The 27,002-nt window shown below is 41.7% G+C and overlaps 1 protein-coding gene across 2 annotated transcripts in view; it reads right to left on the reverse strand.

Moving 5' to 3' along the window:
- DGKI (diacylglycerol kinase iota) overlaps window positions 1-27,002 on the reverse strand; it is a 461,776-nt gene that overhangs the window by 231,802 nt on the left and 202,972 nt on the right. For both annotated transcript variants that reach the window (XM_065884368.1, XM_065884366.1), the window contains exons 6-7: window positions 20,207-20,272; window positions 3,426-3,497 (exon numbers count right to left, since the gene is read on the reverse strand). In XM_065884368.1, coding sequence (XP_065740440.1) covers window positions 3,426-3,497; window positions 20,207-20,272 — 138 coding nt within the window. The remainder of the gene's footprint in view (window positions 1-3,425; window positions 3,498-20,206; window positions 20,273-27,002) is intronic.

Below are 27,002 nucleotides of genomic sequence, written 5' to 3' on the forward strand. Positions count from 1 at the left end.
GGACAAGCCGGCTAAAATTTGATAAGCTTTTAATAGGATATTTACATAAAGATGTTAGAGACTTGGAGGGGTCTACGAAGGCTAACTTTGCACATAATTTTGTTTCACTTGGCTTGCGCTGGTGACAGACTTGGTTGATCTGGGACGATGTCCAGAAGGAAACGAAGGCAAGCAGAAAGGCAATGCCGACCATCTGCCTCTCCTTTTTCTATCCATAGATGTAAATCCTTCCCAGGTCGTCCTTCCAGTGTAGGGGACCCAGGAAAGATGTCTCTTCTAGAGAGCTGTTAATCTGAGAGGGAACAAAAAGACTGCTTCTGCTAGGTTTGTCTAGGACCACTGAAAAAATAATGGTCATGTCATACTTGGCAAGTCTAAAGTGCTTTTTGTTTTTGAAAGGAAGTAAAAGCAGACTAATGATCATGATACCGCAGTTCTAGGGGCTTAAGTTTATACCCCAATGGACTGAGTAACCTTAGGCCAATCACGTTTTTTTTTTTTAGATGTCGAGGGTAGGAGTTTATTTTTATTAATTTATTTATTTTCGCTGTGTTGGGTCTTCGTTTCTGTGCGAGGGCTTTCTCTAGTTGTGGCAAGCGGGGGCCACTCTTCATCGCGGTGAGCGGGCCTCTCACTATCAAGGCCTCTCTTTTTGCGGAGCACAGGCTCCAGACGCGCAGGCTCAGTAGTTGTGGCTCACGGGCCCAGTCGCTCCGCGGCATGTGGGATCCTCCCAGACCAGGGCTCGAACCCGTGTCCCCTGCATTAGCAGGCAGATTCTCAACCACTGCGCCACCAGGGAAGCCCAGGCCAATCACATTTTCAATCATCTTTTTTGGTGACTGTAAAGTGATAATGAGTGGTAACATTTGTTTTCTAATAAACATAAAATCCCCATTAACATTAGCTTCTACTTGGATTATACTTACTATGACCACATAATTTATCATCTTAACTGAAACAATTTTAAGAATGAAAGGGAGCGCTGGTAATAATTATGCTGGAACAGCAGACATAAATTAGGGCTGTTTCAGGAAAACTGGCAAATATAGCCACCCCAATTATGTCACATCAAGGAAATTGTCTTTATCGCTGAATATCTTCAAGATCTGACATTATCCATGGCAAATTACTAAATTAATTAAGCGTGAAATACTAATTAATAAGATAATAAATAATTCCCCCTACCACCAGTTACTTGTGATCTGCAAACAATTTGCTATACCAGAGAAATGTCATTTGAATTCCTTTTTTAGAAAGTGATTTTCTTTTAGCAATTCAAATAAACCCCTAAATGAATGGCCATTGCATTTCTAAAATGGTAGGGATCTCAGAGACTGCCTACTCCAACTCTCTCAATTTATACCCGGGTAATCTCTAATCTAGAGAGACTAAGAGGTATGTCCAAAACTGCAGGACTTCTAAGTGGTAGAGTCAGGACCTGAATCCATGCAACCCAGCTCCCAAACCCAGTTTTATTTTCTGCTGCAGGAAGCGCCCATAGAAGGCACTTAATTGTTTGACATCAGATATCCTAGAAGGAATTACCTGTAGTGTTAAAATACACCACCACTGTAATCTGTCTTAAAATGTTCTGTGTTTTCAGTCCTTGAAAAATCACGTTGTAAACCTGGGAAACTCAAAGATATCAATACTTGGAACTGACCAAAACTCTGCCACAGGGGTCAAGCGAAAGTTGTTTTTTAGTGATTCAACTGGACTACAGATTAATAAAAAGAGAGCACATGTGTTCACTGTCAAGTGGGACTGAGTTCCCAAATTAAATAACCCTGGATCAACCACCTAACCACAACCTGGCAGCTACGGGGGCACGAGCGGGCACATCCTATCTGAGGCCGGCTTGATGCCATTTGGCAAGTAACATCTCACCAGATCAGGGAAACCAGCAGCACAGAGTTGGGGACCCCTGGGCCCTAAATCTGCTTCTTCCTGTCCAGGTGGAGATATTGCTTTGATGGCATAGTCTCATTCAAGGACTAGGATGGCTTTATGTTTGTGAACACGTTCTTGAACAGAAGCACAAAGATTATTTGTGTAACAATTAACTGAAAGGAGATGGAAATGCCAAGAGTAAAAAATGTGCCAGGAGGGTGACACACAGCAAGCACTGAGCTTTCCAGACCAAGGCGTCCCTACCTAGTGACAGCAGATCCTCCTGACAGGTGCGGGCCTAGGGAAATTATGCCAGAGAGATTATTAGGTTGAACCTGATGGAACTGCCAAAATTCAAAAGTTTTTGACCCACAAAAATGTCAGTTTCATGTGTTTCAACTAAGTGCCTCTTCTGCTCCTGCCCTATGGCTCTGTTTGGCAGGTAAAGCTGTCGTGTGTAGAGTCCTGATGTTTTCCTTCAAACCCTTACCCTCGCTAAAACAGCACAGCCCTTTCTTTTCAGGTTGGCTGTGCAGTGAGGGGACAATGTATCGCAATTATACAGTTATTCAAAAAAACAAACAAACAAACAAAAAAAACAGGTGAATTGAGAGATTAGAGCAGGGGTCCAGACTTTTTCTATAAAATGACTGGATAGTAACTATTTTAGTCTTACAGGGTCATACTGTTTCTGCCCCAACTACTCAACTCTGCTGCTGTAGCATGAAAGTAGCCAGAGATAATACATAAAGGATGGGCATGGCTGTGTTCCAATAAAACTTTATTTATAAAAACAGGCAGCAGTCAGATTTGGTCTACAGGCCATAGTTTGCCGACTTATGAGTTAGAGTATACATTGTCTAGTTAAAGAAAAAAACAGGTCCATAGGCAAACAAAAAAATAAACCATCTAGTTGGGACAGAGCTGTTAAAAAATGAACAAAAGATAAATAAGAGAGGAAAAGTAAATAGGGAAATTACCATTGGATCCTGATCAGTATATATGTTCAAATGTAAGAAAGACTTACATTTCAATGAGCATACAGCCAACTATAACAACATCGAAACCTAAAGAAGGATACAAGACCACTCTTATCCTAACATAGCCCCATTATAAAAAAAAAGTTGCCCACATCCAAAACAGAAGAACCAAGATGCCTGAATTTCTGTGTCAGAGGGATTATCTAAGGTTGCAATCTCCCACTACAGGAGTCATCGACAATCTAATGTAGTGGGGAAAATGTGGCGTAAGAGTGAAAAGCCCTCGATTCTAAACCCAGGGATAGAACCAGGAGAGGATTTTCCAATCTGTGATCCCAGGCTTCAATGTATAAAGGGGTTAATTTATAGTTTCTTCCAGCTCATTTATGCTATAGTTCTATAGTTTTGATCTGTCTTTCTTCCTCCACAGATCCTATGAGAGAAATAATACATAAATTAGGATAACGTTCCACTTACAGACAGGAACTCCAGCAATGACATAAGTCGATTTTGATAAAACACGAGCCCACTTTATTTTATCCCCAAACTTACCGCCTGCTTGCACCAGGAACAACTGATAGCCACAATCTCTTTACTGTGGAAGGAGAATTTTTGCTGGAAGCCCTGGGATGTCAGAATAAGAAACAGAGAATTAAAACCACTTCAAACACAGTATGCATCTGCCCTCCTGAAGTCCAACGAAGTAAGGCCAGGCTTAAGGTAACTGGGATGGCAAGTGCCACACTCGGCACTGCAGCATCTCCAACTTCTACCACACAAGAGTTTCCTATCCCCGAATCCTCTGGAATGTGAGAGAGGAGGCACCAGCATTTCCTTAACACTACTCAAAGTCAGACACAAAAACGTTGTTTTTTTTCTCCCAAGTAAATGAGGTTCCGATACAATTTTATAGTAAGTAAAAGAAAGAGCCGCTTTTGGTTCACATGACTCTTTATAACAGTCATCCATCTCAGAGGTTCTATACAACCTGAACATGGAGAACCCACAAAGAGAAATGAAGCATGAGAGAGGCAGGTGACCTAGAAGTGAGAGTCTGGGAGATGTCCCAGGGTAGAGGAGGAAATGCAAACTCTTTCATCATCCCCCGGGGATGCTGGACTCAAAACAAGCAGCTTTCAATGTCCATTTTTCGCCAGCAAGCAGCAATGAGATGAATGGAATAGCAAACACAATCCTCTTAATGAACAAACAGAATTACTTTTCCATCCAGAAAGGAAGAGAGGCTTTTTGGCTGCTTCTGTCCCTGCCAGAGAGAAGTACACAGTAACGCTCAAGGAATTTTTTTTAGCTTTCCCAAAGCTCATCCATTTCTATCTCCCTGTGAAATCTAAGCCAAACAAAATAATGCGGATCAATGACAAAAAAAAAATCTGAAAACAAGGCTTTTGTAAAGTAATCCAAAGAAAAAGAAAGATGTGACGGGCAGGAAAGTTTTTAAAGCATTGGCTAAGTCTTGCTTAACGTATACAGATAACTTTAAGTTAAAAAACTCAATTTACACATTATTAAAAGAAGTCCCAACAGCATTTTTGCAGTCCCCGTAATTCCCACCTATCTGCAGCATTTTAAATACTAATGAGCATTTCCTCCTTTGGGGTCCTCTCGCCTCTCTTGGGTTTCCTAAAACACATTCCAGGTCTCCTTGTCCCTCTCCAATCTCCTGCATGTGGACCTAAGACCGGGACCAGTGTCAATCCTCTGTGCTCTGCAATTCCTCCTTGAATCCTTCTCTTTTCTCCCCAGCCTCAACTCTCACTTCTAGAAACAGGACCTCTTCCTTAACACCGGACTCTCCTGGATTCTGAAGTTTCTCCATCAACATCCCGTTCTCAACAGCTGAAGTAATAATAGAATCACTCGGGAAAGAGGAGTTCACAGAACAAGCATGAGTCTCCTTACAAAGCCCTGCTTGGAACGTTGGTCCTCGGCTGGCATTCGGGAACTTGAACTTCAGGAGGGGTTCCAAGGTTCCCAGAACAGATAAGGGTGACTGACTGTGCCTAAACTCTTTGTACAAACAGCCTGATGTATGCTGAACCCCTGCTTTCCTTCTGGGAGTCTGGAGGTTGGGTATGTGCTAAGCAAGTTATGTGCTTATGTCACCAGCCCCCAACAAAACCTACTCACCGAGCTTCTGAGGAAACTAGGAGACAATATTCCACACGTGTTGTCACAACTCATGTTGGAAGAACTGAGCACACCCTCTGTAACCGTTAGAAGACTTTTGGAGCTTCCACTTGGTTTCCCCCAGACTCTACCCCACGGGCCTTTCCTTTGTTGACTTTCTTCGTAGCCTTTTGTTATAATAAATCACAGCTGTGAGTAATATACAGCGTCCTATGAGTCGTCCTAGCGAATACTGAAACTGGGGCGGTCTTAAGGACACCAAACATACTCATCTCCCCACAAACAATGAGTCTTGCTATACCTCCTCTGTCAAGGAGAATATCCTTCCCCCAGGAAAGGATGCACTTTTGTAAAACACACACGGACTGAATTATTAGGACAGGTTGGCGTCCACAGGTTTACTGCTGTGGCAGCCAGCCACCACCTGCACAGCCCCTGGCATCAGTTATCACTGCCTGACAGAAATAGCTTCCGGGGAGGACACCAAGTCCACTGGACCACAGGGTTAGGTAGAGAGGTCCCTTCAAAGACGAGGCACAAACTATTCAATGTGAAACGAAACGGCACTAAATAGGCAGTAACGATTTCACATCAGAGTCACTTGAAAAGTTCTTCCTCTTTGCTCAAGCCACTCTTGATGGACTGAGCAAAAAAAGAGATGAATAAAGCTTCTCTTCAGAGCTATAGCTATAGAGCTCTTCCCGCTGTGTACAGAAGCAAGCCAGCAGGCAAGTCAATCACACTGAAGCTGTGCAGGGCCCTGTGCAGGGCCTGAGCAGGGACTCCTGCAGACAACCTCGGCTGTGTGGTGGGATTCTCCCACCCTGGACCCCACGTCCAGCAGGCATCAAGCCCCGTTGACTGGTCACGTCACATGTGGATGTCTGCCCCATCTGCTAACTTGTCTCCCCATTGATAGTCTGTTTCCCCCTGTGTTCTTCATTCTATCCTGGGCCATGACACCAGGGAAAATGCTGTTGTTGTTGTTGTTTTTAGTATCAGCCTCAATCTTAAATACTCAAATGACTACTTCTTACCCCGAGAATTCAGAACAAACTATTCATACTGACATTCAGCGCCGTCCATAATCTTCTCAGCCAATTTTTCTACATCAATCTCCCACTCTCAGCCATTATAAATTCCTGTCTATAGTGAGATGGGATTAATTATATTCTACAACATGCTTTATTCTTTTATGTTTCCATTTTTGCCCATTTTACCATTTTTTGCTGTTTTTTTAAATTCCCAACCCACCATTTAGAGTGCCTACCGCTATTTCATATACAGCATCTGAATTTTACTTCCACTACAAAATCTAAAAAGAAAATGTTCCAAGATCACCTCATTTCCCTGTAACCTCTCCTAACCCTACAGGCCTCACCACCTGTATCTCCCCTTGGCATCAATGAACAGCTGCTCTAAGTCGCTGGTCATTTTATGTGCACGTGTGTTCTCTCGCCAATGGAATTACAAGCTCTTTGAGAGAAGTCCTTATAATATTTCTTAATAGATCTCTACAGCTTAGCATAGTTCTTTGAACATCACAGACATGGCATGAATATTTTCTGATTAACTGAACAAGAACGTCAGTGCTACCACACTGTAACCCAACTACAAACTTCATGCTATCCAGACTTTGAAAACCTAACCCAAACCACCTGAAAATATGCCCCCTCACTCTGCTCTCGTCCAACCGCTCTAAACACAGCAAACATGCTAGGCAAACCACTTAATCCTTTCCTCTTTCTCCCTTCACCTGGGAATGGTAATAAAAATACAAACCTCTCCAACGCCTCTGAGTAGTTATAAGCATCAAATGAGGCAATGCATTCGAAAAGTTCTTTTATAACACAGTACACATAAGTGAAGGAGTCCATTTATTGCTGGAACCTCTTCCAACCCCTTGCTGACAAAGTCCTCTAGTGTGCCACGTGTGATTAGTTAGCAATGCTCTATTCAGTGGTACAGAGTGAGAGCACTAGCCCATCCCTCTATCGATTATCGGCCTTCTGACTTCAAGGAGAAATAGATACGGTTCAGCGTAGCCCCGACAGCCAGGCTGAAACTAGAAACAAACAACAAGGCCAGCCACAACTGGGGCACTGGGCGCTGTGCTTATGCAGAACTGTGATGGGTCCCTTGGAAACGAGCCTGGTCTAACCAGCTCTATGCTTTGTTTTGGATTCTCTAGTCTGGCAGAGTCACAGTGGCCATGGCTTCACGGTTACTGTCTAACATAAAGACATAAATAGAACCACACTGGAGCCTTCAGGCACCAAGTTCCTACAGACCACCTGCAATGGGGAGGTTTTGGCTGGGATCTCAGCACAGCGAAAAGAGCCAGATTCCTAATTACCCATTTTTCAATTCTGGCCCAAATCTGATATTATGGTACTGACAGACGCCCTAACTGAATTTCAGCTGACTCTGGTTTTTAAGGGCTGTTTTGGCTCCGTTGCCTCGTTCTCTTGTGCAATCTAGGGCATATACCAAATACCACTCAGTTTTACAGCCTTGGCTGAAACCAGGAAAAAGCGCTTTACTTGAAACAAACTCTTTTATTGCTTACGTATTTAACTGAGGTTTGAGTGAGGGAATTTCCTGACTGTAGCCTGACTCCCTGTTTGACTTGATCCAATCCAAGAGTTGATACTGCTCTTGCCTCCAAAACTTTAACCATCACCAACAAAATAAACCTCTCCATATCCACTTGCATATTCAAAGCTCACAAAGTATTACGAAAGGCAAACCCAAGGGAATTATAAGACTAAATTAACATCTATCTTAACACAGAACTTCATTTTTGCTCAAATACTCCCTTTCATTTTTGAAAAATGTATATACTTTTACACATTGTATATTTAATACCTAAAATGTTCATCCCACATTTAATTAGATGCAAAGTTCATTATTTCTAGAAAAATTTAAAATACAACTATTATAGCACTTTTGTAAACTTATCCAGTGTGATAAAAATACCACAGCAATTTGATACTCACAACGTAAAAGGAAATTTTTCCAATCGGAGCCCATCTCAAACTGGTTGTGCCGTTCCCATGCAACTGCTTTTAACCAGCGGAAGCTGACAACCAGTGATGACGTTTCAGGGTTTGACCAGCTGAAGCTGCTGAGTAGCTAAGACCTTTGAGTGACCTAGGTGCAGAGCCACATCAATCAACCTAATTGAAAACGTTTTTCTAACCAATAGAAAACATTTGTTTGACCTTTGAGTGACTCACATGCAAACTCACACTGACCTAATTGAAAATTTTTTTCTGACTAATAATAATTGGCACCTGTTTTAACCCATGATCTACAGACTTATGGACTAATTCTGTCCTATCCAGAGCTCAAACTTCAATCTTTAATTAGCAAAGTCACCATGAAACGATCTCTTTCCTGGTACCTGCTAATTGTTGACTTTTTCCCCGTCAACAAACTATTCAGCCCAGTTTTCCACAGATAGGTGTACCCTTGCCTGGCACTGCGAATCACTGGATATCAGGCTAATTTTATAATATGCCTTTTCCTTGGCTTTACCACAGTGTAAAAATGGTACCATTAATACTGTAGTTTATGTAAGATTAGGGTTCATTTACTCATAGAAAATCGAATTAACCTGAACTTCCTAAAACTTCCTATACTGATTTTACCGGTTTTAAGCTAAAATTTTTATAAACACTCAAGATTTTCAAAATGTAAACATACACTGAATTAAAATTGAATTAAAATAAACAATATCTTTATAAATTGAATTATGGTGACCAATTTTTTATAACTTCTGACAGTGCTGCAAATTACGTGAATCTACAGTTACGTTATTAGAATTATCATTGAAAAATCTAAATTCTTGTCCATTGGGTTTAACTATAATATGCTTTATGGCATTAATTAAGAGCTCTGAAAGGTTATCGATGCCCTTATTGTCCATAATATGCCCTCTGTCAAGGGTGATCACTGACTCACGCACATAGATTGACATTTTATTAGTCCTCAATAGAGCCTCTGCGTCCTTCCATTCTAATGTTGGTAATTACGATTTATTAACCCCAGCCAGTCAGTCTTATTATCCTCAGATAGTTTCTGCTTTTTCCATTAATTTATCTGACAGTCCCTGATACAAGCTATAGGTCATAAATTGAGTCTCCTGGGGAGAGCGGTGCTGGGAAAAGCGAAATTCAGGGCACAGAATTCTCAGCATAAGTTAACACTGTTACCACAGACTTGTCAGACTGTATGAAGAGCCTAAGACGTGATGTCCAGAACACTGTCATCAGAGGCAGATGACTTCATGGAAGTCAATGGCTTAACCTTGCAATTAATGTACAATTGAAATTAAGCCTATAACAATAGTCACCGGTTTACATTTCAATTTAAGTGTTAACTATTTTAACTGTGATGTTTATATTTCATATTTTTATCACCCTTCTGATTCTAGGATAAAAATGCTGTATTCAGATACTTATATTCAATATGGCCAAAAGTGCATATAAAACTTTAACTGTTGGGTTTATATCTTTGTCCTAGAATACCAGGGAAGTTCCTTACATGAAAATATTTACCTAATGACACAACCAGCTACAATTATAATAATGGTCTTCCATGAAAATTAATGTCCATCCCTGACTGCCCCGTAATTGAAAACCTTCCCAATAAAAAGTATAATTTTAACGCTGATAGTATTCACCAAGAAGGTTGTTTTTTGGAAACTTTGTTTTTAACAAAAAACTGTTTTTTTTTAAAGTTGATGTTACCACAGTTACCAGCTACAAATCATTACAGATATTCAGAGAAGCCATATAATCTATAATCTTGCTGACAGTATGACATTCCAGGAAATGACTGGCTATACTCTCTACTCTTAACTGAGGAAAATGCGCTTTCACTGGTAAAACTAATTACACTTTCTTTTTGTTCAAACTTAGACTGTTTTGCTGTAACAGCCCCCAGACAACTGAGAAAAAGACTTAGAAAATTTGCCGAAATGACTCTGATTGTGTCCCTCCTGGCTTCATGAATTTATGTCAAAGGGATATCACCAGATAATGCATGCCTTAGAGAAAGAAAAGATTCTGCTACCTAGCAACAGTTTTGACTTCACTTGGGATTTTAATAGTCAGCTGATGGGTTTTCCAGCTGTCCCTAATATAGCAACTGTAGCAGGCCTACTTCTGTGAGATTTTAATTTCTGCTTCTTCTATCACAGCAATTCTGGCATCCCCACTCCACTTAACATGAACTGTTTTTTTGGTGTTTTTTTGTTTGTTTGTTCAAGTTTCAAATGACATCCTAGTGTTAGATCTACTCTTCCTGGTAGTATCTCAGATGACCTAATAACCTTTTCACATCAATGCACCCAGCCAGGAACGTGCAGAGGCTGCTCAGAGAGAAAAAGGACTGCATCTCAAAAGATCTAGCTGTGTGACCTAACCAATATGTACCAGCAGGAATGGGGAAGTGTGTATGGGACTGGGTCCTGAGAGTGCAGGACAAAGGGGGCAGGGCTTGAAGCTGGATAAAAGAGGGTTTCTCAATGTCAGAGCACTCATCTACAACAGAGAATTTAACACATTATCAGGAACCCCAGAAGATGGTGCTAACACTACGACAAACACCAAAACCAGAATGGCGTTTGAAAACTTGAGCCAAAAAACAGACCGTGTTAAGTGAAGTAGCAATGCCAGAATTGCTGTGATAGAAGAAGAAACAATCAAAATCTCACAGAAATGGGCAAGTTAGAGTTGCCGTGGCATGCCAGAGACAGCTGGAAAACCCATCAGTTGACTCTGTCCTGCAAGAGGGCCTAAAGGATATTCCACTTACCAAAACTATAAGAAATGTGCTGGTGAGAAGGGTGTCATCATCGTTGAGAAGCTCTCCTCTCTGTAGGTCAGGCCTGATGGTAGGAAATCCTACAGAGTGAGCACTCTTGATACCAATAAATATTACAAAGTTCCAAAATAATAAGGAACATGTGGCAGCACTTAATCATTAAAGCAAGGTGGGTGCAATTACTGCAAGACTGAAGTTCCTGCCATGGGGGCTTGACCAAATGGTTAATACAGCACGACCTCCCAGAGGCAAGATAGATCATCAGATAAAAGACGTATTAATCGATAAAATAAAAAGAAATCAAGAATGGAGGATCAAGAAATATGAGGGCAAATGCTCCAATAAAGGGTCATGATATTTTGCCCCATTTCTGGACTAAAGGAAGGTTTCAAAGATAGAGCCCAAAGGGCAAGTTCCCAGGAGAATCCTGCAACATCATAGCAAGAGTCTACGGCAACATTTCCCCAGATTCTATCTAAAAGGATCTACTTGGTCCATTTACTTGGGTAGTTGTACAGTGCGGAGAAAGAAATGTCCAAATATTTTAAAGACTGTTGGGCAAGAGTCCAGGTCAACATGTATACCCAAGCACTGGTGTATGAAGCAGGATCATGGTCCCCTACTAGAGTGGGGATGTATGAGGTCCAGTTTAAAAAAAGGAGTCCTGGGCCAGGGATGGTTTATAGAGAGTCTACTGTCTCCACAAACCCAGCAGGGTTATTTCCCCTGGTCCCTAATTTTATAACTGAACATGCTGGGAGTTTGGCAGAACTCCAATATGGGTTTCTTGCCCTGTTGCTTAAGTGCTGGCACAGTAAGAAAGCCCAAGTGAAACACTCAACCACCCTCCCAGTCATATCTAATTCAAAACCAATGTCACATTCTCAGAAGCAATAGGTATTAAATGATTAATTTCGTATGTTATGATAACGTTATTGTGTTTATTTTTAAAAATTATTATCTCTTTATGTGCCACCCTTAAAGACTAAAGGAGGCAGCGGTGGTGTTCCCCAAAATATCCCCATTTAATTCACCAGCTGGGCTCCTACAAAACCAGATATTATAGTGGAGAATAATGCTGGACTACCACAGATGCAACCCAGTATACTCTAACTGGAGCTACTGTGTCAAATTTGGGATCTTTTGGCCTTGAGCATATGACCTATGGTCGTTGATTTAGCAAATGAATTATTTTCCTTCCCTCACTGAAAGGAGAATCAAAAACCATGTGCATTCACTTGTCAGGGTTAACAGTGTACTTTTACAGCCTTGTGCCAGGGCTTTTAACTCTTCGGAATCTTATCCAAATATAGTGCAAAGTAACCTGAACCATATGAACATTCTGAAGGATACCACTTGGTCCACCATATCAAAGGTATCATATTAAGGTGGATGAGCAAGAAGTGGCAAGTATATTGGAGGTTTTGGTGAGACAGAAGGTGGGGAGATAAGCCCTATGAAGAATCAGAGGTCCCACACATCAATGAAGCCTCTAGGGTTTAGTGGGCCAGGGCGTGCTAGAATATCCTGCCCAATCTAAAGGACAAATTATTGCATTTCACAATTTTAACCACTAAGAATGAAGCATGGTACTCTGTAGGTCTCTTTGAATTCTGAGGCAGTATATTCCACACTTAGGAATACTGCCTCAATCAGTTTATTGGATGATGTTAAAAGCTGCCAGCTTAGAGTAGAGCACAGAACATGAAACAACTCTGCAGTGGGTCCAGTCTTCAGTGAAAGTAGGCCCTGTCACTTGCAGCAGGCCCCATGCTATTAGAGGCACTGGGTAGGAGAAAAGAGGCGCTACAGAGTTTATGACAAGCATCAATAGGAGAATTACAACATAGACTCTAGGATTCTGAAATGAGGTCGTGCCATCTGTAGGAGAGATTTGTATATCTTTCAAAAACAGCACCTGGTATGTTACTATGTTATGGTGGAGGAATACCTGAATCACCAGGTAGTCATGAGCTGGGTTCTGTCAGATCCCTAAGTCATAAGGTTGTGTGGGCCCAGCTGCAGTTCACGGTTACATTTAAATGGGAACATATGGGATCTGGCACCAGCAGTACCAAAGAACACAAGTAAGACACATGAGTAGGTAGCTCAGACTCCCCATATTATCCACTGTTATAATACTAGGCCTCTCACTCAACTCACACCTATGGAAATATGGGGATCCCTTATGACCATCTGAAAGAGAAGGAAAAAGCTGTGATAGGTTCATGGATGGGTCAACTTGGCACATGAGTCCAAGCCAAAAGTAGACTACTACTTCACTAAAGCCTACTCAGGAGTTGTCCTGAGGGACAGAAATGAGAAGAAATCCTCCCAAGGGACATAACTTCAGAGGGAGCAGCTGGTCCCCCACTTTCTGTGAAAAGATAAGTAGCCTGATATAAGAATATGTAATGACTTACAGATAGTGTTGAAGGACTCGGCTAGTTGATCAGGAGCCTGGAAGGAAAGAGGAGATCAGGGGAAGAGGCACATGGATGAACATAAAGTGAAGCTCACTGTACTGTACATTAATGCCCACCAGAGAGCATTCACGGTATACGAACTAAAAACTTAGATATAACAACTCAGGCTCCACACGTTGTCATGAGCTGTCCATAGCACCATGGGCTCAGAAGCGGAGTAGCCGTGATGGCAGTGATGAATGCTACGGCTGGGTCCAGCAGCATGGGCTTCCACTACCACCACTGCTACTATCACTGCTGACTGTCTAGCCTGCCAGCCAAAGATACCAAAGCTGAACACTTAATACGGCACCAACCCTGAAAGGGAACCAACCACCAGATGCTTGGTGGCAAATTGATTACACTAAACTCCTTCCATTCTGGAAGTGGGAGCCAGTCACCTTGACCAGAATCAACACATATTGTAGGTATGGGTTTACCTTTTCCTTCTGCAGGGCCTCAGTCAGCGCTACTAAGCAAGGGCTTACAGGGTGTTTGACCCACAAACACAGGATCTTATACAGCACTTTCAGACCAAAGAATACATTTTTGTATTCTTGAAATGGAGGTTCAGGAGTGGGCATATGGCCATGAGATACATAAGTCCTACCACATCCCACACCACCAAGAAGCTACAGGCCTGACAGAGAGATGGAAAGGTCTTTTGAAGATGTGACGTGGGCTTCAGCTTTGAGGTGGTATCCTATGAGCACCATCCTCTAGTCTCAGTATATTGGCCAAACTCATGATCATTTAACGGGGCTGTGTTTCCATGGTAAAATACATAGGTGCAGAGACCAATGAGTGAGAGGAGGAGGAGCCCTGCCTACTCCCACTGGCCCACTTGGGGAATTTGTGCTTCCTTTCTCCACAACTCTGGGCTCTGAGAGTCTGAATACTAGAGGGGGAATATCTCCACCATGGATACCAGGAGGACCTTAAACCTTAAACTACCACTGCACCAAGTTACAATGGCATCTTTGTGTCAAGAGACTAGCAGGCACAGGAAGGAGTCACCATCTTGATCCTGATCATTAGGTGGGGGAGAGTTATTTGACAATGGAGGCAGTAAGAAAATATCTGGCACCCAGATTATCCACTGGGGCATCCTTTCTAATTCTTTGAAAACTTTTGATGGTCAATAGACAAGTGCAACAGCCAAGACCAGGGGATCAGATTGCGTAGGGTGAGGGACTTGGTCACTCCACCAAGTAGGTCACTGCTAGAGACTGAATGCTTGTGTCCCCTCAAAATTTGTATGTTGAAACCTAATCCCCAATGTGCTGGTATGTGAAGGTGGGGTCTTTAGAGGGTGATTAGGTCATGAGAGTGGAGCCCTCATGACGGGATTAGTGTCCTTATAAAATAGACTTTTATAGCTCCCTTGTCCCTTTTACCACGTGAGAGCTCAGCGAGAAGATGGTCATCTATGAAAAAGAAGTAAGCTCTCACCAGAAACCGAATCTGCCAGCATTTCAACTTTGGACTCCTAGCCTCCAGACTGAGAAATAAGATTCTGTTGTTTTTAGGCTACCCAATCAAGGGTATTCTGTTACAACAGCCCAAACAGATGCTCACCTGGACAAGAAGAGTTAACTGAGCGTGAGGTGACTACAGAAAGAGTGGTTGAGGAAGGAGATGATGAACATCAGTTGCAGACTTAAGACCAGCTGCCAGAGACAGGGCTGTAGTGTATCCCACTAACCTTCCTCTTAAATGTTTCCCCAGGAAGTCAGACCAACAAGAATCCTGGAGGAACTTTTCAGAACATGTATTTTACGAAGGAAGTGACTCTGAGAAGCACAAGGGACGGACTGTAGTAGATGCTGATGTTCCACCTAGAAAACTCTGCTGCGGGCCTGAGGCACTCAGCTCATTCTCCCAGGTGACAGGAGTGCTGGAGGCTGATGGCTTTCCAAGGAGTCACCTTTCCATCCTTAAGCATTGCCCTAAGCCTAAAAGAGTCACCTTGGCCAAGGACAGCCCACATCCAATGACTGGTCAAGGCAGGGCAACTCTGAGGGGCTATTCCAGATCCTTATGGGATTGGCTGAGGCCTTTGTTGGAGCTGCACTGCAGTTCAACTCCTCCTTCTGCACAATCCTCGTGCCTTCTCTTGTGAAGCCTTTTCTGAAGAAAGAGCATTAGGGACCAGAGTGACTAGAGCATCACATTAGCTGTAACTACTAGGACACCAGCCATGTCAAAGACTAGGGAAGCAGTGGCAGTAGCAAAACATCTTTACAGGTGAGAACTGAGTGACTTAGCCTCCCGGAGACCACAGCAAGGAACGCTCTGCTTCCGAGCCCTCAGCCCCTATCCCCCCTTTTTACAAACCACTTTGAAGTATGAATGACATACAAAAAAGCTGTACATATTTAATGTGTACAACTTGATGAGTTTGGAAACAAGTATACACCTGTGAAACCATCTTCACAATCTATGCCGTAAATATATCCATCACCTTCAAAAGTTTCCTCCTGCCCTCCTTGGTTACTATTATCTTTTGTGATAAGAACACTTAATATAATATCTACCCTCTTAGAAAATTTTCAAGTATTCAATATAGTATTGTTAACTACAAGCACTATGCTGTAGATCTCAAAGACGCATCCATCTTGCATAATTGAAACTTTGTACCCTTTGTACCTCTCCATTTCCCCTTCCCCGGGTGAATCGGGAAGACATTATGCTCGGTAAAATAAGCTAGACACAGGAAGACAAATACTACATCATGTATGATACCACTTATATGAGGAATCTAACAGAGTCAAATGCATAGAAGCAGGGAATAGAATGGTAGTTACACTTATCTCCTTCCTTGATACTCAGCCAAGGACAGAAAGAAAAGCCAGGCTTCCAGCAGCTATGTGGGCACAGGCTCCATGGAGAGGCTAGATTTCTTTGGACTTGTTGTATTACCTACTTTACGTTCTCAACAATCCTCCTGAGGCTAATGGCATCTGGACAAACACACAGACAGGCGAATAACCAAACCTGCCTAACTAGTGAATGGATTCTCACCCTTGAACTTCCTTTCCTTGTTCCTAACTCTGCAGGGCCTCTTGAGAGCTGACCTCCAGGGCTCACACATTTTTAAACCAGTAAAGAATGGTGCTTCTTTACTGAAGGAAACATCCCCCAAAGCTCCAGGTCAGTACTTTCCATTATTTTTAGACTCTCTAATCCCTTTCACTATTCATCCATATCTCAACCACACCCCCACAGAATGTCTTAAATCATCTGTGTCATTTTTGCAATACAAAAATGCCATTAAGGATACTTCCTTTAGATGGGTATATTTCAATTATTGTACAAGTTCATTTAAAATTCATTTTTAACAATATTCATTACAATAAAGAGTAGTTCTGACATTTTCCCCTTTAATTAGTGCTACCTGCAATTTAATTTACTTTAATTATATATGAAAGTACATATAATTTATAGATGAATAATTCATAATTATGTGGCATGTTTGGTTAGGAAACTGGAAGACATCAGAAATGTAGACCAAAGTTAGACTATGTATTGTTGTGTTAAAAACCGCTTTCATGATTTGATGTTTGAAATTAAAAACTTTTAAGTTTTAAAAAATTAGCTCGTTTATTTTATAATTTTTATGTTTCCAAATGAAGAAATAAAAGATAAAATTTCAAGTTGTAATTGACAAGCATATTTCGACAACTGCCATACTGCTGGGTTTGGATGGTTCCTTTAAAAATAAAAGGTCAAATTAGCTATAATTATCACTATCTTTTTTCTTTGCATATTGATTTTTTCTAAGTACTACTAGGGATAACCCAGTGTTGACTAAATCTTGATTGAATGAATGCAATGTGTAGATGTGGTGTAGATCCGTAGAGAGGTACGTTTGCAGAATAAGTATGCAGCTTGCTTTTAACCATTGGCCAAGTATAGATTTACACTAAATATGGGCGGGATCAATCCCACTGTCCCTCTGGATCCACTCTCCATCTTTCTCTACCCTGTGTCCTGTTGTAAAAAGTTAACTGTTATGGATTGCCTCAACAATGTCCCTTGTGCTCTGGTTTCTATTGGGTTTGGCCACTGGAGACTGAAGGTGAGTGAAGTTGGGATATTTATTCCCCCAGCTGGCAGATCACCTCAGGCTGGCTAAGTCTCATGACTTAGTCTCATGACCCCTTTAGACTTGCCTTGACCACAGATCCCTGCTGTTAATAGCCTCGAGTTTTTCACTATCCCTTGTAGTTTCTTTTCTGCTCACACGTTTTAAATATTCTCTTTATTAAACACTTATCAAATTACATAATTTGAGTGTGACAGCTCTCTTCTGCCTGGACCTAAACTACATTTCATAATGTCGGACTGTGAACGAAAACGATGTAAAACTACATGATGGTCATAAACACGGCAGCCTGGCAGTCAGTGAATGTTAAAGCAACTGAGCGATTGAATCACGAGCCGTCCCATCTGATATTCATTATCTGACACACACAGTCAGCCAAACGCATATTCAAGGCTTGAGAGAAAATCAGTCTCTAATTAGTCTCAGATATTTACTGTTGATTCTAAAAAGTAGAAAATGAAACCACAAATACTCTTAACCACAAACACTCACTAATAACCCCAAACGTTTTCAAACCACTGGTTTAAACATTTTTTTTTTGCTAAGTATATTTTACCCCATCCCAATGGATAAATTATGGAATAATGTGTACAGAAGTCTGTGTGTGTGTGTGTGTGTGTGTGTGTGTGTGTGGAATGGTTTAGAAATCTCTGGATATGTAAGAATGTACAACCAACTGTACTGATGAAAACTATGCATAGCACCAAAGTCTGAAATGAATCTTCAATCCCTTAATCTGCAAATGGAAAGAGAGTCACTCACTAGTCTTCCTCTAATCCAGGGGAGAAGCCAGGCTCCAAAGAAGGGTTATTTATTATCCAGCAAGGAGACACAGGTTTAAGACCATCATATGCCACAATTGCTTGAGTCTCTGAGAATCCATAAGCAGCTGGATTATAAACACAGGACATGAATATAACAATTCAACATTATGGAACTTTACGTGAAGAGCTGGGCTCACAGATTTCCCTGCAGAGAGCTGTGATGAGCAGCAAGCTGTGAGTGCTCTGAGATGCCTGCCTGGGGACAATGGGCAGGAAGAGAGACATGGTCACAGCAACTCAGAGTGCAGGGTGTCCAGTTCTTCCTCTTTGGTTGACCATGCCAACAGAAGACAAGCCAGAAAAGGGAGTGAAATACGACGCTAGGGAATACTGGTCACGAGATATATAATGCTTATTGATTTTCTTTTAATAAAATTCCTCCAAATCTATTATGGCTTGAAAGTTGCTGAGGTGGTGCCAGCTACTAGGCTGTCCAGTGAAGATATTTTCTCCAAAGTGAAGAACCTGTTCATCCAGATCCTTCCTACCGTCCACATCTCTGACCTCAAAATTGGCCATGCCTACCTGTTTCTTCTCTCTTACGCATACACATGCACACATTCTTATGGGAAAGTTGTAGACAGTCTACAGTCCACTAAGTAAGAGAAAATCCATAAGCCCTAGGGCAACAGCAGACAGGGAAGGAGTAGACGGAGCCAGCGAAGGAAGGTCATGTGAGGGTAAAGGGCTGACCTCCTTTTTCCCAGCCGTGTAAAACGGCTGGTAAGCAACTTTCAACTCTTCTCTCCCTCCCTCCTCCTCTTCTTTTTACCTCCTCCCCCTTTTAACCTATTTTGCCTGTCCTCTTTCCAGGCTAGAAAGGAACCAGCTGAGAGTCACTGTGTTGAACTGGAGGAGATAATACCAGTTATAATGGAGGCCCACACCCTTGAGACTAAAGTGTGCCACCTTCCAAAGAAGAGCTTGGTAACCAATGGCTACAGCATATTTCCCTCTCAGGCACTGGGAAAACAGCAACATTAATCAAACTTTTTCCATGTCTCGCTTGCCCCCAACACTACTCAGGCAGCCAAAACTTCCTTGCCTCCCGCTATTGTCAAAAATGCCATACTGGTCAGCTCACCCCAGCGCTTGACCCAAAAGAGTCACATGAATAAATAAACAAATTAGAAATGAACTGATGAGGAATATACTCTCCCAAATTATCTTGCTCTCTACCAAATCAAAACTTTGCTTTATTGAGACCAGCTTACGTCTATGTAAATTTTTTTTTAAAAAAATCTTTGTAGTAGGATTCACCACCAGTTTAACTTTCTCTGAGGATCCTTTCATTCCTAAAGTAGATCTTCGTACATTGAAAAAGCCATAATCCAAATCTGCTAGGGTCAATAACGTGGAATCTACAGAGCATGAAGCTGTCAGATCCCCACCTCACTCTTCCAAGTGGCCCTGCACCCTGAGGGGCCTGTAGCCAGTCACACTTAGAGAGTAGACATAAGTCACCACGTATGAGAAGGGCATCTCTTTCCAGGAATTGGATAATATCCCAGGAGAGCGACGCATTTCTTGCTTCCCTGTTGTCCTTCTACCCAGTTCTGCTCAACCACAACATATCAACACAAGTAGTATCGCTCATCAACCTACTGGTTTTCTGTCGGTGTTCAAAGAAGTATGATGGGCCAGCAGTCCTCAGGAGGGAGTTTTAACAAAATAGGAAGTATCCTTTTTTTAAACTATCCACAATGAAATTCACTGTAAAAGTCCATCCATCTCTCTTAAAACGTGCTAATTCCTTGTATGGAGACCACTGCTTCTTGAGTGAGCTCTAGAACAAATAAAACACCTCTTAAGGGAAGGGGACCTAGAGAAGGGAGGCCTTTGGGAAAGGAAGGGACGTCCTGAGCCCTGGATTCGGGTGACTGGACTCATCTACCTTGGGTGCTTGCCAAGGCCTGAGGAGCCTCCTGCGATGACCGTGGGGTGCAGGCCCCTTACCTTACCACACTGCTTACATTTTCCCTCCTGCCGACGCCTGTGTACCCAGTGATGACGCACAAAATTCTGTGGGAAAACAAAAGTAAATAAACATGTTTCAATTCCCGAACTCCAATGTTAGGTTTTTTTTTTAATGTTTTAAGAATAAAGATTTCCACGAACAACCGTCTAAGCCCATCTAAGCACAAAAACAAATATGTGTATGTGTGATTTGTTTCACAATAAACATGAACCCACTTGGGAAAATGAAGCCAAGTCTCCATCCTCAGTGACCTTTCGTATCTGTAGAAACCATTAATCATGCCCTCCCTCTGCAGCTTCCTGGTAACGAACGGCCATAATGAATTCCCGTTACTCTGTTTTCCGTCTAGTAAAACATTGTGCAGATTTGTGACCTCGAGCTGGGGCGGGGTGGGGGGTGGGGGGTGGGGGAGGGTGGGTAACTGAGGCAGGTAAAAGAAATATCCTTAAAGAAATGAGAAGGTGAAGGAGAGAAGGACAAAGACCTCCAAATTTTTAAACAAAAATGTATTTAATGCTTTATAAATGCCAGGCAGGTACTGTATTAAACATTGGAGTCAGAGAACTTAAAGAAATTAAATTCTCAGAAGGAAACAGATCTCCTGATTCGGGACTTACATGGTGACAGTTTTTCACTAGCGAAAGTGAAGGAAGAGAAAAGCTGAAGGAAACTGATGACAGAGACAAGAGATGTGGGCATATCGCGAAATTCTGCAATGAGGTTGTATTTAAACTGTCCTTGGATAACCTGAATGAGATCAGCTTCCAAGGTCTATTCTTGGCTTGAGCTGTAGGAAACATGGAAGGTCCTTTTCCTCCCAAATAGAAGCACCCGTCACCCCAGCTGTTGGGATACTTTACAAGAGAGAAGGTGGTCTTCGGGCCTCATGGTACAGGTAAACCCTAATAACTTCCAACAACTCATCTCTCTTAGGCCAATACACCTGAAATATTTGCTAATGTTTTTCTCCTGCCCTTTTCTGAGAAAACACACTTTACCTGAAATTAACATGCGTGCTGTCAGGCCACAATCCATACTTTCCCTTTAAAATAGGCCCTTTATTTTTTTAAATTTTTTTTGCGGTACGCGGGCCTCTCACTGTTGTGGCCTCCTCTCACCGTTGTGGCCTCTCCCGTTGTGCTCAGTGGCCATGGCTCACGGGCCCTTTACCATATATTCAGTTTTTCAACAAATACTTACCAAATGCCTACTATCCAGGCATTGTTCTAAGTACAGAGGGACACAGGAAACAGATCAGTGTCGAGAAAAAAAGATGTTATATCGAGGCATGAAATTCAGAGTGACAAAGATACCTCTAACAAGCATTAGCATTATCAATTCCAAAGTGCCACCTCTATTTCTCTTCGTAACGTCAAACCAATTTAAATTAAAACTAAACAAAGATCCTGGAGGAATAATGGTCTTTTAACTATAATAAGATATAAAAAAAGAATAATGGTCCCACTAATTAGTCTAGTTTTTATCTTGCTTTTCGCACTGTGGCAGTTTAATGAAACAAGGACACAATTCTTACATTGTTCTCAGAAAGAAGCTAATAATAATAGTTAACATTTCTTGACTACTAACACTGTCAGGCACTTTTTAAAATGCCTTACATGTAATAATAATTTTAATTTTCATGAGGCTTTTCATGAGTATAGGTGCTGTTTAGTTGATAAGAACTAGTAAAACCCCGAGTTGGTAAAATATTGAAATATTTCTATATCGGTTGATAAACTGCAGTCTAGTGCCCCTACCATCCCCCTGGCTCCTCCCTGGATGCCATACACCGCCCCCCCGCCCCCCAGCACTGGAGCCCACTCCTACCTCCTCATTATTAAGCAACTAGAGTGTTAATTTCGGGCATAGCAGGTCTCCAAGATTCTGGAGCTCTCTTCTGAAAATGAATCATGTTACTGGGGCGATGCCATTGGGTTCTCCCACAAACTCAGAAGACTGGGCTGTGCCCCACTGATGGTAGCTGTTTGTCCAAGCTTAAATATCAATATAAACAATTTTGGGGGCCTATGGCTGCAAGTCCAGAAAACTGCTCAGTTATCAGCGTCCATACCTTCAGGTCAGTGAAAAAACTCTACTGGGGATGATGATATTGGACCCTCCATCTCTCTAGTTCACAGATGAAGTGGACCACTCCAGCTTTCCACCCACTCAAGTGAGAAGCACACTTAGCCCACTGCCTGTTTAAGAATAAGGGCTGGGGAGGCCTGGGGTCAATTGCCAGTTGTACTCTATCCCAGTTAACATCATTGTAGGGCATGTTATCAGAGGGCTTGACTTGAATTATCATTATCGTCCTCATTTTACAGATGACAAAACTAAGGTATGGAGTGGCGACTTCAAATGTCAGGGACAGAGCAAGGATTCAGACCCAGGCAGGCTGGCAGCTCTGTGTTGCAGCGCCTCTCCTCTGCTCTGAAAGATCAGGTTCAGGCTCCTTCAATAAATGATTTCAATGACAGTCAGTAGTGGAAATATTGAATACATAAAAATGTCAGGCAGGATTATGAGAGATAGAAAAATTTACTATAATTGCTGTTAGTTTAGCAGAAGCTGAGGGAGAATGAAGAGTATCATTGAAGTGAAGAGAAATTCTCTGCTTATTGAGATTATAAATCACCTAATGACTCTCAATTTAAGAATTTACGGAGGGAAACATTGGAAGAATTTGATGCAATTACCTATGAGAAATCACGGCTGACTCATGGAATTATTTAGCTAGTGACAGCTCTAATCAAAAGACTAAACCAGCAGTTTCAACGAATCAACAATTATTTAGAAATTATAAGACTGACAATGAATCATTTCTGCTGCAACGTACATCGTTTGGTAAGCAGGGTTATAATACCATGTAGTTTAGTTTATTTAAGGAATAAAAGAGAACATTTAAAAATTTTTATTTAAATATTTGACTCTGCAAGTTGTTAACTATTTTTAATACCATCCTTCCTAGGAAACAGGTAGGAAATTAAGGCCCAGATAAAATAACTCAAACAAAGGCACTACTATAGAAACTGAGTAACTGTCTCTAATCTGTGGCCCTGATTTGAGATGTCAAGTATCCATCTACCCAGAGGTCTTCTTAGGCCTGATATAAATTTCTTCTATTGCTGCTTAAACGTAGCTGGAACAAAGTAAAAGCCAAAAAATGTGTGCTGAATTGAATGAAATTCTCAACCGAATTTCTTTGACAATTAAATTGTGTAGCTACCATTTTGAAGGATCATCCATTGTCTTTATCAATTAGGGGGAAAAAACCCATTTCTGTAGAATCATCCTTCTTTCCCCAGCACTTAAATTTTTCACACTACTTCCTTTTGACTATTATTTATATCTCCTAAATTATTGAAATGAAATTAGACTCAATTGCAAATATGAGTGTCGATTCACTGCTGCTAAGCTAGCAAAGCAAGGCTGCTGACACCATAACATCTTGTTATTGCTCATCAATAATCTGAATTATCCATATAGCATCTTCAAATACTGGGTAAGGAAAGGGCTATTACTTATGGGTGTTAAAATCTCGGTGATCCATTATTTCAGGGTTTATAGTCAGTATTGTTAGCAGAAATGCATAACACAATTGTTCAATTATTTTCAGAAACAGCCAGTTTAATTCATAGTATTATTCACAGAGCTTTTGAAAGGATCTTAGCAATTACAGCCCAATCCATGCAGCTTATCTCTAAGAAAACTGAGGTCCAGCCAGAAAGGTTCAACTTAGAGGAGTCCAAACGACATTCATTAAAACATTTCCATGTATCAGGCACCCCACAAAGCCTAGGGGACAGTGATTAATAGCCCTGTTCCAGAGCCCAGCCCTAGAGACACCATCGAGGGGAAAAGAAGCAGAGGTGTCCTTTGAACCCAGGTCAAACTAATTCTAAAGTGATTGCTTCTTTCATTTCCATTAAGTAAACTACCTAAGGCCTCTTAATTAAGCATCTCCATGGGTCATAACCTGTCATAAGTATCATCTCCAAACTGTCCTCTTAGACCAAGAGTTCTTAGACACTTGGGGAAAAATTAGCCCCTTTATAAGTTCAATCAGTCAAAAGATATTCATTGATCACATCCTCTGCATCCTGCCTGGTACAATGAGGTTGGGACAAATTTCACGAGTGATCCCCCAAAGCTTGCGCTATAGGAAGATGGCAACAAACAAGCAAATGAGTAATAAATAATTATAACATACAAAATGCTCTGAAGGGTAGAACAAGGTGCTTTGATAAAGAACAATGTGCAACCTACTAACCTACTTAGAGGTGGTCATCAAGGAAGACCTCTGCGGGGCTGATATCTGAACTGAGGTCTAACTGTAAGAAAGAGCTAGCCATGCAAAGAGATTTCCAGTACAGCAATGAAACACACAAATATCAGAAGGTGAGGAATATCTGGATGCATGACTCAAGAACTGAAAGAAACTCCATGTGGTAGCTGGATGGGTTGGAAGAGGTAGGCTGGGTCCAGCCTTTGCAGGACTTTTGACTTTTCAGGCAAAGCCAAGGGTATGGTTTTCCTCTAAACGATATGGAAACCACTGAAGAGTTTTAAGTTGGAAAATGATATAATCCAACGTTCATTTTTAAAGATGAGTCTCTTAAATCATGGTGGATTGAAGGGGGAAACTAAAGAATCCTGGAGAACCTATTGTAGTGGTGAAAAGTGAGAGATCCTAGGGCTTCCCTGGTGGCGCAGTGGTTGAGAGTCCGCCTGCCAGTGCAGGGGACACAGGTTCATGCCCCAGTCTGGGAAGATCCCACATGCCGCAGAGCGGCTGGGCCCGTGAGCCATGGCCACTGAGCCTGCGCGTCTGGAGCCTGTGGGAGAGGCCACAACAGTGAGAGGCCCGCGTACCGCAAAAAAAAAAAAAAAAAAGTGAGAGATCCTGGTGTCTTAGTCTAAGGTGCTGACAACAGAAATGGAGATAAATGGATCGTTTGAAACATATTTTATGAATAAAATTGATAGGGTTGGCAAATGAACTACCTGTGGGGAGTACCTGAGAAAAGTAATCATTATGACCCCCCCCTCACCCATTTTCTCGATCAAGGAGCTGGGCCAATAGTCATCTCATTTTCTGAGGTACAAAAGAATTGAAAAAACTCATTTTTATGGTGATGGAAATAAAGAGTTTAGTTTGTAATGTATTATATTTGAGATGACTGTGATACATTCAGCGGGCGTATCAAATGGAACTCCAAATGTGGGCTGGAAATGGAAAGCTAGTTGTTGTCAGCCCAGACATGATATGTAAAGCCAAGGGATTGGATGAGCTCTCCCAACGACAGTAGGCAGAACATGGTCCAGTACTAAGCCCAACGAATACCAGGGAGTGAGCAATGAAAGGACTACCCAGTGAAATAAGAGGAACATTAGGAAAGATGTCATGACAGGAGAGCATTTCAAGGAGGATGAAATACTGAGTAGTTTGAACACATCTGCAAGACTGAGTAAGAACAGAAAATTTTCTAATGGATTTGGCATTAAGGAGATACTGGCAACATTAAAAAAGCAATTTCAGTGAACAGGTAGAGTAAAAACCAGATCAGAACGGGTTAAAATGCCTAGGAGGGGACACGCTGGCAACAATGAACGTAGTTAACACTTTCTGGAAGTTAGCACTGAACACAATGCTGAGAATGAGAGCCGCAAGTTAAGACACAGTTGGTGGTGAAGGACTATTTTTGTTTGTTTGGTTTTTTAAGATGGTAGCTGTCAGAGCATGTTTATGATGATGGAAATAATCTAGAAGGAAGGTGGGAAGTTGAAAATGTAGGAATGGAAGAAATAGCAAGTCCTTGATATGAAGACAAGGGAAGGCGCTGAGAACACTTATAAAGGGTCTGGCTTCATGGAAGAGAAATAATAACAGCTGCTGAAAACACACCCAAAAAAATCCTTGCATTAGAAAATTGGACATACAATTACAATTATCTATCCAGAGAGAAAAAGAGAGATTAAAGGACAGGGAACCAAAGATAGACATATGGATTCCCTGGTTAGAAATTCATACAGTCCATCTTAAAAACTCAAAGCGGCTGCTTCTATGGTCCTAAATAAAATTTCTCCTTCATCTGAGCTGTCACTGAGTTATCTCCTGACCATTGCTATAGTGCAACTGGGTGACATGGAGGGTAAAACAACCCTATCATTTTTCTTAGATTTCCTCACCCTACATATGACCCATAACTTTCCTCTTGCTGACATAATAGACGAGCACAGTGGGAGAGGACAGTTGACAGGGACAACTCTTGATATTTTCATCTCTCTCCAAACCTCCACCGCCAGCCTATTCTCTCTCCATGGTTTCTCCCAATCTCCTTGTATTACTCAGTAATGACGAGATCATTCTTCTTCACAGTGTCTTTTTTCATTAACTGTCATTAACACCTCTGTATTCAGACGTCTTCTATTCCTATTCCACTCATTCATCTATTCTCATAGCTTTAATTACTATCTCGATATGCTGACAATTCACCAATGTCTAACCTCTAGCGCCCAATCTTCCTCATAAGCTCCAAGCTCGTCTACCCACTCAGCTTTCTGTTGGGCATTCCCAGTTGGGGCCTCAGGACACCTCAAACTTGAGAGTGCTACAACTGAACTCATTATTTCCCTACCCCATCCTCAGGGCAACTCATTTGCCAACATCTAATTGCTTTCTCAGAGAAGAACCCTTGTTTATTCCGAGCTCCCCTGTCTTTGTGTCCAAAATCCAATCAATTACTATCTCCTGTCAATTCTGTTTCCTTC

This window comes from Phocoena phocoena, chromosome 9 (assembly GCF_963924675.1).
Source record: "Phocoena phocoena chromosome 9, mPhoPho1.1, whole genome shotgun sequence".
Lineage (NCBI taxonomy): Eukaryota > Metazoa > Chordata > Mammalia > Artiodactyla > Phocoenidae > Phocoena > Phocoena phocoena.